This window comes from Thunnus thynnus, chromosome 17 (assembly GCF_963924715.1).
Source record: "Thunnus thynnus chromosome 17, fThuThy2.1, whole genome shotgun sequence".
In the NCBI taxonomy this organism is placed as follows: domain Eukaryota; kingdom Metazoa; phylum Chordata; class Actinopteri; order Scombriformes; family Scombridae; genus Thunnus; species Thunnus thynnus.
The window spans coordinates 4,955,216-4,971,216 of record NC_089533.1 but is presented as its reverse complement, the minus strand read 5'-3'; the positions used below and the strand labels follow the sequence as shown (position 1 = coordinate 4,971,216).

At 39.1% G+C, this 16,001-nt stretch overlaps 1 protein-coding gene across 2 annotated transcripts in view; it reads right to left on the bottom strand.

The window, feature by feature from the left end:
- LOC137201017 (myosin phosphatase Rho-interacting protein-like) overlaps positions 1-15,581 on the bottom strand; it is a 28,724-nt gene extending 13,143 nt beyond the window's left edge. For both annotated transcript variants that reach the window (XM_067615823.1, XM_067615824.1), the window contains exons 1-8: positions 15,324-15,581; positions 12,441-12,518; positions 12,286-12,351; positions 11,785-11,936; positions 11,584-11,668; positions 10,015-10,192; positions 7,552-7,753; positions 5,256-5,361 (exon numbers count right to left, since the gene is read on the bottom strand). In XM_067615823.1, coding sequence (XP_067471924.1) covers positions 5,256-5,361; positions 7,552-7,753; positions 10,015-10,192; positions 11,584-11,668; positions 11,785-11,936; positions 12,286-12,351; positions 12,441-12,518; positions 15,324-15,449 — 993 coding nt within the window. In that variant the 5' untranslated portion in view covers positions 15,450-15,581. The remainder of the gene's footprint in view (positions 1-5,255; positions 5,362-7,551; positions 7,754-10,014; positions 10,193-11,583; positions 11,669-11,784; positions 11,937-12,285; positions 12,352-12,440; positions 12,519-15,323) is intronic.
- Positions 15,582-16,001: the final 420 nt, after the last annotated feature.

The window sequence follows — 16,001 nt, the reverse complement described above, 5'->3', positions numbered from 1 at the left end:
GTTTGAATATTTTTTCAGGCGGGAGTAACCATTTAGATTCCCAATATGTGGTCAGTTTATCCAAATAACGCTTGTTCGGAAAGCTGCTGGTCAGGGTTTTCTCTATTTCTGCATATTTCTGTCATGGAACTAAATACTTTTGTTTCATACACTGTCCAGCCATTTACTAGGTTTTGACCTAGTCTTGTTTCTTCCCAAACAATGGCTGACCGCTGCAGACAGAGTCTGTCCTCTGTTTTGTGAAGAAGCCGGGGGATGAAGGGAGGAGGAAGAGGAAGAGTCTGCCTTGGGAATTGCAGCTCAGGAGGCTTGAATGAACTCCGGCCAGGCCCCTTTGACCTTCTCCTGGCTACCAAAACAAACGCACCCAAAGACACATAAATCATCACATGGGATAAAACGTTCTGCTGGTGTATTTAAAAAGACAAATCCTCTGGAATGAGCCTGTGTGTTTAATCAAAGCTTAACAGCTGCCACACTGATGACCATCTGTGTTGCACTGTCAGAATGAATGTACCATGATCATACTTTTACATACTTTTTCTACGTCAGCTTTGGCTACCGAGGCGTGTTTCACAAAAGGTGGCTCAGAAAAGCCGTTCTTGAATGAACCTAATGAAGTAAACCAGATTTAAACTGATTCATAAAGCCAACTCAGAGCTGATGTGAACGGAGTGAGTCACGTATTGTTTATGTCATGACTTCATAAACATAGACCTGTGACAACAAGCACAGATCACATCTATTCATAGCAAAGAAACTGGATATGAAAAGACAAAACTGCAATGCTGGTGGCCACAGAGCTACACATTAAAGCAGCAGTTCCCAAACGGTTTTTCCTCAGATTTTCCCTTAAACATCAGGTCACAGTGACTAACTAAACACCCTCTTAGTATATTTCCAATCTATTAAACCTGTCAGTGGATTCAAACTCACAACCTCCTTGTTGTGAGGAGATAATGCTAATCACTGCTCCCTCACAACATGAAAACTACAATAAGTTGATTTTTGAGACTTTGGAGGCGGGGATGGAATAGACAGTGGCTGATTACTATTCCTTTAAATTATCCTGTTAATTCCAGTGTTTTCTAAAAAAACGGACTCCTCTGCAACATTTCTCTAACACCTTGTGTCATGTGATTCCCTTGGAGCATCATTTTAAGTTTCTCTTGTTGATATCTAGGACAGTATAAAATACGCTCCACTGTTTCCTGTAGTCTGCAATGTTCACATCTACCTGTAGCATACATGATGTTTAACATACTGTTCAGACGTGTGTGACCAAACCTCATCCTTGATATAATGTCCTCTTCCTTTCTATTTCTATTGCTTTACCTCATTTATCTCACTTTTCTTTGAATGCTGTGGTAGTATCAGCCCTTATTTCCTCTATCTCACTCTTCTTTTTCATTTCTGATTATACTTTTTTTTAACCTCGGCCTTGCTATATTTTACGACCGTACTTATTCATTTTTTTCCCCCCATGTTGCTCTTTTTGCATTTTTATCTGGCAGCTCATTTCTATCCACACCCATAAGTGAAGGGATCCACATGAATGTAATTTCTATTCCTGTCCTCTTTATTCTGAATATTGTTTTAGCTATGTTAAGTACTATGTCTTGCCTTTCTATATCCAGCTTAGAGCTAAAAGGTCATGGTCAGTATTCAAAGTGACCAATCAAAGGAGCAGAGACGTCAGGCGCTGTGTATTCCACCTCCACAGTCTCAAAAGTCAGCTTGACGAGCGAGTCTTAAGCACTTGCGACCACGCAGGGAGGGTTGTGCTCATCTCGCAGAAATGCTCCCTCGAGAAGATGGTTTTCCGTTCGCGGATACTGTTCTGTGCGCTTGTCTCACGTGCACGCGCCTGTTTTTATGTGTGCAGGTTTAATTAAACGCCATAAAGAGAACTTTTTGTTGTAGACCAGCTCTTCTGTCTGCTTAGTTTGTTGCAGCACTTTGCTAATAATCGTGTCATTGTAGGTTCAAGATCAGTGTATCATAGTATCGAATTGGATCCCAGCCAGGTAATTCATTTTATAGCAAGAAAATAAGATAATTAGCATTTTATCAACTTTTTATCGGACTTTGCTACTTGATCTATACAAGTGATATAACAGTTCCCTTATGAGAAAAATACTGTATAATTACCTTTAATTTTATCCATTTTTATGCAGCCATAAGTCAAGATTGTTCATTAGTTTTATTTAATTTCAATTTTTAATTTTGTACATTTTATTTTGCAATTTAAAAGCACATAATATGTTTTGCTGTGCAGATACTTTAGACTGAAAATGACTTTAAGTACACAATAATAACAGCTGATGTCAAATCTGACGAGATAAATAAAATAATAACTTTTTTGGATTTAACACTGTTTCTGGTTGTAACACTGGTTAGAGGTGAAGCTAAACATGGAAACTAACCTGACCAGGACCAGGCTCGTCAGGAAGGATAAGGTAAATTAGGTCACATTTATTTATGTTTCCTTCATGAAACACAATTTCTTGAAAATAAGTTTATTTATTTAGTGAAGTAAAACTGGTTTAACTGGTAATCTGGCTTTATGTAACATCATCCTTATGCACCGTTTGTGCTTCATGTTTCTGTTTTGTTGATACTGTCACACGCAGACAGACACTTGTTAAGGTTTAGTCACCTCATTAATCACTAGGGTTCCTCCGGACAACACAAAGCGACTGTCATTCACAAACAGATGTGCACTTGGAAAGGAGCTGCAAACGGAGGCGCTACTTTTGGAGCTTCCTAAGAGTTTATCAAGTTCAGTGAATATGTGCTTACAGAGCATCACGTGATGGTGCAGATTGGATTTTTGTGTTGGCAGAGCTTTTAGATTCTCGTAAAGAGTCCTTAAGAGTCACGGCTCCCGACATTACGCTGTGTCTCGGTTCAAGTTGTGATGAATCCCTGGAAAAAATTCTGTAAGGAGGAATGCAGCTTCCCAGATTACAACACACACAACACCAGGCGAACTGAATCCCTTCAGGGCATCAAAACCAGTTCTGTTCACAAACAAAATGCAACGCTGAGTGAATCACCGCCTTGCTCCCACCTGCTGACACATGAACCCACTCACACACATGCCAGAAGAAACACATGCCTTGACACGGCACACTTTTCATGCCAAACTCTCATCGCCTGATTCTCAGTGCTGAACATGGCGCTGAATGTGGTCTTAAATGAATCAGGATCCAAACAGTTCAGACTCCCACAGAGCGGGATCAGGTCGGAGCTTCGTCGTTAAAGTGACGTCATTCTTGGCGTAACACCTGGTTGTGTGAGTCACGTCCAAACCAGTCCAGCCCACAGCCCAGCCCAGTACAGGTTGGATACAGCTGGATACACTTTTCCATAATAACCAACCCACGTTAGGATTAATCAGCATCACATATTTATGATTATTGCTATCATATGGTAGCAAACGGCAGTCATGAAATGGGTTTTTAAGTGTTCAATGTTGGTTCAGCTAAGGTTACCAGTGAGGCGTCGATTTAGAAGATCTATGAAGATTTATGATATTTTTGGATTGAGGCTGTTTGTGGCTGATATTAAATGGGCCTGTATGCCAAAATCTATATTAAAATGTAGTTCCCCCCTGAATAATAGTCTCCTGAGGCTGAAAAAGACTGACGACTGTCTCTTAAATCTGAGTGATTTAAAAGAAGTACATTCCCTGAGACTATTCCACCTGAGGCACTTCAATAAGGTACATTTTCTAGTTTATGCTTGTCTTTGTAGATACTTATGGTATTTTGCCAACTTTTAATATGTTTATTAGGTTATTTAACTTCTGGATCACAAACCTCCTGCACTTCAAAGAGGACGTATTATGCTTTTTGGGATTTCCTGTCTTTTATATACTGTTATAATGTTGGATGTTTCTGTTAAATCTGGTCAAAGTTCCAAAACCTGAGGTGAACATACATAAAAATGCTCCCAACAAGATGATGTTAGCTCGTCTTGCACGTCCATAAACGGCCATCTGTTGTGTAATCTCTGTCGCTGAGGTTGTTGGCGTTGTCCGTTCTCATATTCTGGATGTGATTTCAGCTCAGACATGTACGGATGTATTTGAGAAGTTGGCATTTTGAGTAAAGAACAAGAAAAAGAAGTGAAATCCTGCTACTATAGTTTGTTTATGTAGCCTGCGGAGCCGGAGGGAGGAAGCTTCCTGAAGGAGGGCGGGCCTTAAAGAGACAGGAGCTAAAACGGCCTGTTTCAGACAGAGGCTGAACTGAGGGGCTGCATAAAGGGCCAGTATGAGATAAATAAGGAGTTTTTTGAACTGGAAATCATGCAAAGATATTCCAGTAGATCCCCAGAATATAAATATAGACCTAGAAATGTGCAGAATATGTCCCCTTTAAAGTACATCTTTTTTTTTTAAGCTTATCTTTAATATTTATGATACTTTGTGTATTGTAAAATGTTCTAATGTGGTTTTATTAGTTGTATGTTGTGTTGAATGTTGTTCTGTGTCACTATGAGCTCACCAGGGCAATTTTCTAACAACTTTGTTGTAACAGCAATAAAGTTAACTCAACTGAACTAAATATGATGCTACCGCCAACAGCCTGTTAGTTTAGCTTAGCATTAAAACTGGAAACAAAGGGAAACAGCACACAATCGCCCATAAAACCACAACATTTAAATTTTACAGTTCGTTTTGTACTGATTAAACAAATGAGATACAGGACACACGTTCAAGGGAAGGGGAAGCTGTGTCCAAACTTTTGACTGGTACTGGATAACATATTAATAAGCGAGCTTTAGAGGTGGTGGTATGCAGATTTGAATACCTTTGGACAGAACTGGGCTAGCTTTTTCCTTCTGTTTCCTGTCTTTATGCTAAGCTAAGCTAATCCGCTGCTGTCTGCATTTTCATATTTACTGTACAGACATCTCATCTCACTCTTGGAAGGAAAGTGAATGAGTGTATTTCCCAAAAATGAAAACAAAAATGCTGTTTTTCACAGAAACGACAGAAATTGAAAGTTGAATGTCTATGCTGTTACACACAACATGCCTCCTGGATGACTTTGGAGGTATTCAGGGGACATCTAGCTGGGAGGTATTTCTGTGGAAGACCCAGAACACGCTGGAGAGATTACGTAGCCTATATGGCCTGAAAACGCCTAGGGATCCCCCAGGAACAATAAGGAGGACTCCCAGTGACTGAAAATGGATGGAGAAAACCAGCCTGTGTAGTTTTGAAGGTGTACTGGTGTGGTTACCTCTCGCTTGTTGGTACGAGCTTCACTCCTGCCCTTCCTGGAAGCAGCTGTTCCTCCTTCATGCTCTTTCTTGGTGGCCTCTGAACTCAGCAGCCTCTCTGTTGGGCTGCAAAACATGAACAACTAATTAGTGAGAAAAATCCACCTGTGGACAAAAACACTGTATGTGCGTGGCTTCCCTGACCCCGCTCTCTCACACACACACACACACACACACACACACACACACACAGGTGGGTTCTGACATCATTTCGACCAGCATAACACTGAGGATGACAGCTTGATAATGGACTCCAAACTGCACCTGTGCAGCAGAAAAGAGCCCAGAGGACGTTCAATGCAGCCCAGATCTTTCTCCGCTAACGTTGCTGTTGAGAGACTAAATAAGAACCGACATCCTTCGCGTTAGTGTCAGAGGTGTTTTGTGTAGAAGGAGAGCAGGTATCACACAGGCCAACTACCCCCAAAGTAACCTGATATAATGTATACACAGACTGTCAAACGATGAAAAGCAGTTAAAAGTTGGCTTAAGGATCAGTGGACATCTGTTAGGAGTGTGTGTGTGAGTTTTGATGTGTTTCAAACGTTCAGGCATTTACGTGCTTTTAATTAAATATTTTAAACATGTTTATTTGTTGGCGGTTTTTGGAGTCGGTAATCAAAGTTTATATAGTCGAGTTTGTTTTGACTGCAGGATTTCGTTATACTTAAGATAAAGCTACAATCTTTTCCTCCTTAAGCATTAGAAAATTAAAAAGAACAATAAACTCAGCTGAATCTAGTGCTGAATGATTTGTAAATGTATTGATTGCAACAATTCTGATAATTGTATTGTTAATGAAGTAAAAATACCAAACTTTATCAGATTATAACTTCTTAATTGGATTTTTCTGTTTTTTAGCGCTGTAAAATGACAGCTTTTTGGACTTACTGTTGTGGTAACTTATAACTGGTATTTGTCGTTTATTCATGGAATAAATTATTCCTCCTTGATTAAAAAATAATCAATAGATTAACTGAAAAAACTGTTAGTTGCAGTCATTTCTGAATAAAAACTTGTTAAAGTTATTAATGTCATTGTAGCTTAGTTAGCTTTTAGCCAACTAGCCATAAAACTAGCTACGGTGCTGTATTGCTAGTTTATGTTTGCTTCGTTCTTTGCTACAAAGAGACGTCAATATCGTCACATTATTGAAAACAAGGATGAGAGTTTTAGTTTTCTTGATCACAAATAAAAAGTTTATCTATTTATTAATCAGGGACAAAACACATAAATTAACATAAATATGATATTTATGAAATGTGTCAGATTTAGCCAAACAGCTCATTTTCATCTGCACCTCTATTGCAGGTTGATATTATACACTTTAAAAAAAAAAGAAAAGAAGAACAAGACATACAAAAAGCAGACAAGTCAAAGCATGTGTAAGACTCTGACGTAACTTTTCAAACCCCGAGGACTTGATATAGTCTGTAAAAACATAAACATGTTGAACTCTGTCTCTTTTGTACTGGAATGGAAAAAATCTGGTCTGTTTTACTATGTTGCTTTCTAACTTCTGCTGCATTATAAATGGACTTTTAATACATTTTTAATAAGATTTAGTCATTTTGCATCCATATGTGTAAGTAGCTTCTGTCATTTCTTCTTGAGCAGGATGCTTCAGTGGCCTCTTTGCCTCTGCTGGGTGCAGAAGACCACTGTGCCCAGACTGAAACTGGGATTTAAACTGAGGTCTACGTCCTCTGACAGGCAGGCAGACAGTCAGCGCTAAGGTCCTGAGAAACAATGCTGCAGATATCTAATTACACCAGCGTTTTGGAATTTCTGGCCTTATTTGGGGGGGGATAAGTATTTTGTGTTTTTGTTTCCCAAAAAGGCAACGAGTGAAGAAGGGAGATGTATTCTTCTCACGTGACCGGTTTACATGCTGCTGGGGCACAAACTGGGAGGCTTTCTGTATGCTAAATTTAAAAATGCGGCAGTCGGATCTCTAATGGAGGGGTAGAGCGTGAGCCTTTGATCTGGTGTTTAGCGGTGTGTGATGGCTTTATGCTGGGGGGGAAGCAGAGAGGCATTGGATGTCCTTTGTGCTAATTGCTTGCACATTTACCCTTTTTCCTCTGCCAAGCCAGTTTAAATGGCTGTTAGATTTACCAACAGATTACATGTAAACATACGTTAAAAAAGTCAACCCCAGATTGACGCCCAACACAATGTATGAAAGAGTTATTACATCATGTTATCTTTAAAATTGGCTGGAAGTGGCTAATTCTTCCTTGATTTGTTTCTAACCTCCTGTCGTCGCTGTGGTTCTTGTTGTTTGCTGATATTTGGATGTTGTTTGGCTCCAGCTCAGCCAGCTGGTTGTTACTGCCAGGGTCCGTACTTCCATTGATCGCCAAGTCCAAGGATCCGACTTGGCTAGCGAAACTGCCGGGACCATCCAAGGTCAGAGAGTCCCTGGAGACCGGGCGCAGGTGGGTAGATGTGTTGCCTGGATGTAGAAAACAACAATAAAAAGGTTTCAGACTGGAGTTACACACACTGAGGGCAGAAAATCTAACAAGTCTGAAGTAGCTGTTTTTATTTATATGTTGCCACATAACCCGGGCTCTCACAAACTGGATGAAATCATTTTGGCTAGTGGCAAAAACATCCCTAGTTGTCGCTCTTAACATACTTAAAAGAAGCATCTTAATCAGAAGAAAAGAAAACACTAATTACAAATGACAAACTCAAGAAGAAAAGATGACTTTAAGTGATAAATATAGGAACAAGATACAAATGATTCAAAGTAAATCTGACTTTAACCTGATTTCAACCTTTAAACGGTTGATATTTAGGATGTTTGTGCAACAGTTTAAGGAGAAAAGACACAACCTGGAAATACAAACACATGAAGTGATTTCGGTATAACTTTTTTCCAAGAAAATCAGCATTAATTGATGTTTTGGCCAATCAGGGACAGGAGAACAAACTGTAACAACAACAATCTCATATTATTACTCTATTAAGTCTACATGCCAAACGTGTTAGCAAACAGTTGCTGATTTCCACATCCAGCAGACACGGTGCAGCATTAGCATTCATTTGGAGTCATGTTTCAGGCCACCTGGCAAATATAAGTCCGATATTCACTCCCCCGACTCCTGACGGAAATATGTGGCTCGTAAAAGCTGCTAAATACTCAGCTATGTTTCCGAGCTAGTTGCTAATTTTGCCTACCAGCCGTTTGGTGCTGAGCAGGTAGTGTTCAGTGAGTCTATCAGACCTGGTTTCACTTGAATCAGCTGCCAGTTGCTGCTGGAGATGACGTTGATGAAAGCGGTGACACTGAACCAAAACAATGAGCTGAAAGACGCTAAAAAGCTTTTTAGAGGTGAAGGAAACTGCAGAGTCAGGTGATAAATCTCTGATGGTTCATCACATATTGTCATTTAATCCATTGTTATGTTGTTTAGTGCTGCTTTGAGTGCATTTAAAGGGGAATCTTAAAAAGCTTCAGGGAAGTTACCAGCCACATGAGTTTCCTTGTACAGTATTAATCAGAGTGGATCTATGACCTAAATATTTGACTGCTTATTGTTTATTGTTAAGAGGATTCCCATTAGCTTCTGCTGACGCGGCTGCTAGTCTTATTGGGCTCCATTAGTGCACACAAATACACAAGAAAAGAATAAAAGTTACAAGAGGAAAATAAGATTCAATTAAATTAAAAGAATGAATAACACAGTCGATGTAAAATAAGGCTGAAACTGATACATAACCAAAGAGAGAGAGATGTTAGTATTTATATCACTCCATACCTGAAGATTGATGTAGGTTGGTAAAAGGTTCCAGTCTCAAGACGTTTTGTATAGAACAGCATCTTTCAAATTATTTGTTTTATGTCTCAGACAACATAATTGACCCTTCCCAGCATTCCCAGTAAAACACTCCTGTTTTTGGTGAGTGTATTCTGTTCTGTTTTTCTTAAAAGGATAAGCAGTTTAATTTCTACTGCGATTCTCCAGGAAACCATCATTAAATGTGTGCAAGAAACTGGAAAATATGTGACAGTTCCTCAGATATTGCCAGACTTCCTCAGAGAACCGATCAAAACTGATCTGACTGTCCCTGTCTGGAAAACACCTTGCAGAAATCCATGACGGTCCAGGAATTCAGTGACAAGAGGGAACTTTGTTTTGTGGAAGAATCCTGACAGAGCATCATTCATTAGACAGCCTCCCAGTTCGCCTCTCAGAGGGACCCTTGTGTATAATGAAGCAGCCTATAGGCACAGTCAGCAGGAGTTAATCCAGACCTTTATTACACCACCTCTGCAGACTCTGCAATGAGTCTGACGCCAGATGAGTGCCGGTGTCCGTTTTGTCAAAACATGAAGCTGCAGTGAGAAGGACTATCTACCGTCAAGCCCATTAGGACGTGTTTAAGAGGTCTTTTTATGGATCATGTCTGAAATTTGGCTTTTATGATGTCTGAAGATTAGAGAGTAAGTTTTCCTGCACATCTCGCAGCGTGTTTCTGTGTTTTTGTGACTTTGCTTCCTGCTAATTTTCCAAATCAGCTGCCATGCCTGGTCACACGAGGGTTAAATGAAATGTTAAAATAAAAAGCCGTGCAAGTGTGTGAACATCTGCAGGACGTTAGGACAGTGTGAGAGGACAGGAAGTGGCTGTGATTGGCTGACCGACATGAAAGCCTGGTGTATGTGTGAGTGTGTGTGTGTGTGTGTGTGTTTTGACTCTGCTGCACCTGCAGGGGTCTGCTCCAGGCCTGGGGGATCTGAGTCTGTGACAGTCCAGAAAGGGGTTTTATCCGGTCCCCTGCCCCGCTGCTCTTCCTGCCACCGGCCGCAGCCGGACTCTGCAGCAGCGCTCTCAGCGCATGGAAAACTCGGATGAGTTGCAGCCATCTTTGCTGGACTGGGTTCCTGATGTTTCATTAGAAGAAGAAAAAGATAATTCAGAGTGAAAGTATGAACAACATTCTCCTGATGTCAGTTTCTAACGTCTGAAATGTTCATGAAAGTGTTCAAATCAACATATTACCAATAAAAACTAATTCATTATCAATTCATCTTTCTATTATTTTTTCAATGAACTGATTCATTGTTTACTTTATGAACTGTAAGGAAACAGCTGAAGGTGACAACAGTCCAAAACCCAAAATACTGAATTTAGAGCTAAAATGATTCATCGATCAGCAGAAAAATCATTTTTTAAATAAAATTTTCAAGCAAAAATTTCATTGTTTGCTTCTCATTTTTCAACTATTTTCTGTCATTTTTTAAGACTAAATGATTAATCTATTAATCAAATAAATAATCAGCTAATTGATCGATATTGAAAATAATCATTAGTTGCATTCTGATATAAAACTGAGAAAGGCAGCAAATCTTCAGATAACAGCAAACATTAGCATTTAGCTTAATGAATAATCTAAACAAAAAAATAATTGTAGATGAAGTTTCTGCTGATTGTCTAATTAGTTAATGGACTGATTTTAGTATTATTGCTTTAGATTAAGGTTTTTTTTTTGTTTTTTTTTACAGCCTTTTTGATTGTGGGGCTAAATAATCTGTCTTGATGAGCTAAAGAAAAAAAGACCAATGAGATCAATAAAACCAAAACGGTTCCTCCACTCGGGAACATAAATGTGCTGACTTCATGGTAATCTGCCTATTAGCTTACGAGGTATCTTGTGTGCAAAGTGAATTTATTAGAAGCTTGTGGTAAACCAAAATTGCCAAAAAGAAGCCAAAATTGAAAGAGGCTCATCCTTTGGAAAACATCACTGTGCCAAGAAACTCTGGTGGCATCCTGCCCGGTAGATTTTTAACGTTTATAGCCATGCTAGCAACGCGGCTCTTGGGACGACAATAATGGTTCGGTCAGTCAACGACTTCGGTCTAGACTGAAATATCTCAACAATCATTACATAGTTTGCCATGAAATTTAGTACTGACATTAACTTTCCCCTGAGGATGAATCGTTATAACTTTGGAGAATCCCTGACTTTTCCTCTAGTTCCACCATGACAATGATGTTTGTGGTTTTGAGTAATTTCATTACTAATTGACGGATGGTTTGCCATGAAATTTGGATATTTTGGTCTCATACTGACCCGAGATGGAGGCTAAAGACGTCACCAAAACATCAAGATTCATCCTTTGGGAAGCATAAATATGTGTTTAATTTCATGGCAATCAGACTGGTAGTGGTTGAGTGATCTTTCACTGAGTGTTGGAAAGAGTGACTGACGTACGACTAACACAGTGTGTCTGCTATAAGTCCACTGAAGAGTTAACATCTGCTTTGCTACCTGGTTGGTAACCGGTTCCACTTTGCGTTTCTTCTTCTGATTCTGCTTGTTAGTCCGTAGATAGACGGCAAGCTGTTCACTCCACCTGATAAAGACACAGCAGAGACATTACATGTGTAGGAAGCAGGAAACCTTTAATTTTCTTGTAGTTGAACTCATAAGATGAAGATAATTTAGCAGAATCAAACCGCTGATGCTGACCCATTAATGATCTCTTTATTGTCACCACGGATGAATATTTCCTGCTCCGGCGTGATGACACAGAGAGCGTTTCTCTGGCCCGTCCTGGGCTCGGCGTCGGCGATGTCTGTGCACAGATTCATGTTCACCGTCCCCTGCGGCAACGTGCTCGGCTGGAGGAGAATCAGAGCATCTATATATATATATTACTGTCGCAGGTTGAAGAGCGAGTTATGAAATCCTGGGTTGACCACCAGAATGCGGATGAAATGACAGTCAAACAGAGCGTAGTTTGCGGTTTTAAGTGTTGCATGAAAGAGATGAGGGAATGAGATTTGAGGGGATCACACAGAGAGAGAGAGGGGGGGGGGGGATGTGTGCATTAGAGGACAGGCTAAGCCCAAATCATCTGCTGTGGTTCTGCACACGACATCTGGCCTAAAGATGCCTGCTAGATCCCCGACGTACTGTAAATGCATATATATACAGAACGCGGCTTATGTATGTTTTGCAGTTTCTTACCAGTTCATCCAGAGCAAAGCTGAGGCTGCCGTGTTCGTACAGGATGAAGAAGCGTCGCTGCCATTTCTGCCGTTAAGAGACGGGAAACAAAATCATTACAGCAACATTTTTTTTTCTTGTGAGAAAAGTTACAGAGCGGTTTCGTCATGTCTTACCCTCGACCTCTGCATCGGGTTGTCAAAATCTGTCCCCTCGGGGGCCAAGCAGAGCCAGCCTCCATAGATGGGTTTCGCCTGTCAGTCAGGAGGAGAGGAGGAAACCAGAATCATCTTTTTGATACAGTATCATAAGATTCACTGGGTAATAAAGGTGGATTCTACAGTTTTTCCTCACAGGTTGAGATTTTATTAGTAGTGGTGTTTTGAGCTTTGAGATCCAACATTTAAACTCTGCACAACAGGAGTTTATTAAGAGCCAGTTTCTGTTAAGGAAATGCATTTTTTCTATTCTATTCTGGCAATTCACCGGAAATCTGCCAAACCACCATCACACTGTAAATGGATGGGAAGTGTAAAGGCTTGAAAAACTTAAAATACTCTACAGGGTGCTCAGTACACAGATTTCTAAAGTCTGGAAGCCTTTCCTCTCCTACTTTGAACAAACTGTTGTATGAAAACATTACATACAGGTTCCCTGAACCCCTCCACCCCCCGCCCACCCTCAGTGCATTTGTTTTATCTTGTTTGTTTGCTTTGTTTTGTTTTGTTTTTCTGTGTATGCGCATCTATGTGTGTATTGTTGAGCTATAATGTTGACTGTTGAGATTTGTGTCATGTTGTGATGAGTAGATGCATATGTTGAAATGCATATCAAATCTTCTATTCTGGCCAGTTTTCAGTCGATCTACACTTCCAGCTCTAAACTCAGACATGTGAAAGAAACATTCTGTTTTACTTGAGGGTAAATCTAAGTGGGTGACACATTGGAATAAAGTCTACATAAACACTTTTTTGTAGATTTATTTTTTGTGAATATGGCCGATAGTTTTTATGGCTTTGTGCTCTGCGATGTCTCTACATGGAACAGGATTAGGGTTGAAATGATAAGTTGATTAATCAATTGGTCAACTGACAACTTCTGTGATAGTCAATTAATCTTTTGAGTAAATTTTTCAAGCAAAAATGCCAAACATTCACAGCCTCAAGTTTTCTACATTGTGAGGACTTGTGGCTTTTTTTTTGTGAATGAATAAATATCTTTGACTTTTGGACAGCTGATCGGACAAAAAACAAGGAATCTGAAGGTGTCATCTTGGACTTTTTCACTGTTTTCTAGACAGTTTATTGAATAAATGATTACGGAAATAGTCCTTTGACACTATATTTTCTCAACCATAGAACTTCTGTATTCCTACACATTCTGCGCACTGTAATACGCCACAGCAGCACTCTCTGACCCAAACAGCTGATCTGTGGATAACCACCTCATACAACCCCACTTCAAAAAATATGAACTATCCCTTTAAACAGAAGAAAAAGAGGATTTCTCTTTCTATCATTAGTGAAAAGTAAGATGGGCCAGTGAGAGAAATATCACTGATTAATGCAGCGTCATAATTTTACAGCATATTATAAACAAATAAAAGATGATCCACGTTCATATCAAAACAACAGCTTCTCTACAGTTGACAGTCAGAGTAGCAGATGAGCCGACCGTACAGTGTTTGCAGGTTGAGCAACAGCACTCAAATTACAGGGCACAGTGAAACCAGGCAGGGGACAGAGAGTAATAACATATTTTAACAATGTGAGGCATGTAGGAAGCCATCGTGATCCTTACATCACCTTGACATGACAGACGTGCAGGAACAGTGTTTTCACAGGGGACTGACCTGTGAGTTACTTGTCTGTAACGCAGAAACTTCTTAGTGGATTGACAGAAAATTACTATTTGAATAATCGATTTATTGTTTGTTATATATCCAGTGAAAAGAAAGCATTTTCTGATTCCACCGACTCAAAAGATGTTTTGCTTATTTTCTGTGTCATATCAAGAATCAAAACAACAAATATCAACAATATAATCAATAAAAAGAAAATCACTTTGGGCTGTGGAAGATTGTGGTTCAAGATTTTTAAAGACAAAATGATAATTAATAGATTAATTGGTAAGTTAATCAAATGAAAATCAGATGATACTACAATACTACAGTACAAGTACATTTACTCAAGTACTGTAATTAAACTATACTGTAGTATAAATTAGGGCTGTAGCTAACAATTACTTCCATTATCGATTCATCTGTTGATTATTCACTCAATTAATCGATTTGTTGTGTGGTCTATAAAACGTCAGAAAATGGTGAAAAATGTCAGTCAGACGTCCTAAAATGTCTTGTTTTGTCAATAACCCAGTTGTCAGAGAAGAAAATATTCACATATGAGAAGCTGGAACCAGAGAATTTGGACTTTTTTTCTTAAAAAATGACTAAAAACAATCGCCTAATCGATGACTAAACTAGTTGGCGATTAATTTAATAGTTGTCAACTAATTGAAAGTCGTCCTCAAATGTGTTGTTTAGTCCACAAGACAAAGATTTTGATTTATCTGTCAATTATCATAAAATATTCACACTTGAGAAGCTGGAATCGGAGAATTTGGACATTTTCTTTTCTGAAAAAATGACTCAAAACGATAAAAGTGATAAATTATCGTTGCGGCTCTACTTGAATTTGTATATTTTTACACTGTTGTATTGATACTTTTCCTTCAGTAGAAGTTTAATACTACCACTGACAGAGAATAACTTAAAAAGTGTAGCTTTTATAACTTACAATAACGATTAATCGATATATTCAGTTAACGGCAAACAAATTTAACGTTAATGGAAGAAAACTAGCTAACAGCCATTCAGAATATCTTAATTTACGTCGAATATTAGTCACAAAAACATGTTTAAAGAGTGTTAAAACTTAATTTTCAATATGTAACGTTCATTTTTAAACGAACAAGACAAAGTTAAATCCAGCATACTCTTTAAATTCATAAACTAACTGCTAAAATGAAGCATAATCTGATGTACGTTAGTTGAACGTTACCTGCTCCATGTCATGGTCGTTCAACAGATGCAGCTCGCGGGATTTGAAGCAGTTTTGACATTTACTTTTATTAAAAATGTTGGCTTGAAATTTGCTGCAGGGACTCGTCGTCTTTTCCCCCGACATGTTTTTAGTGCTCGGCGGTGAATAATCCCAACAGTGACCGCTCTCCTCCTCCTCTCCTCGGCACTGAATGAAGTGGTTTATCCGGAGCGAACATCTGTCAAACACAGATCAGCGGTGTGTTGACTAACTGTTGTCGTCATGGTCGTAGACATATATGGTCATGTTGACGTCATCACGCAGGATCACGATACAAACATCCGGCCGGAACCTACAAAATAAAACCAACACTGACAGCTTTTCTGTCTTTTAAGTTTCAAGTAAACAGCAACTTTTTTATAGAAAGAAACGAAAATAAAATTTATTGTTAGAGATGCAGCGATATTGATACTGGATCGGATATCGGTGACAATGTGCCGATCTGGTATCAGATACCATTATTTTAATGAATAACAATTCAGTAAATTTATAACTGTGTATTTATTTGTTACATTTAGTTTTATAAAGTTAAAAAAAAACAATGTTTAAGTCAAGCCTGATGTTGCCTTACACATAAAAGAATGATCCCAGTCTCTTCCACACAGTGAGGCATAAGACTCAATAATTAAACACTGG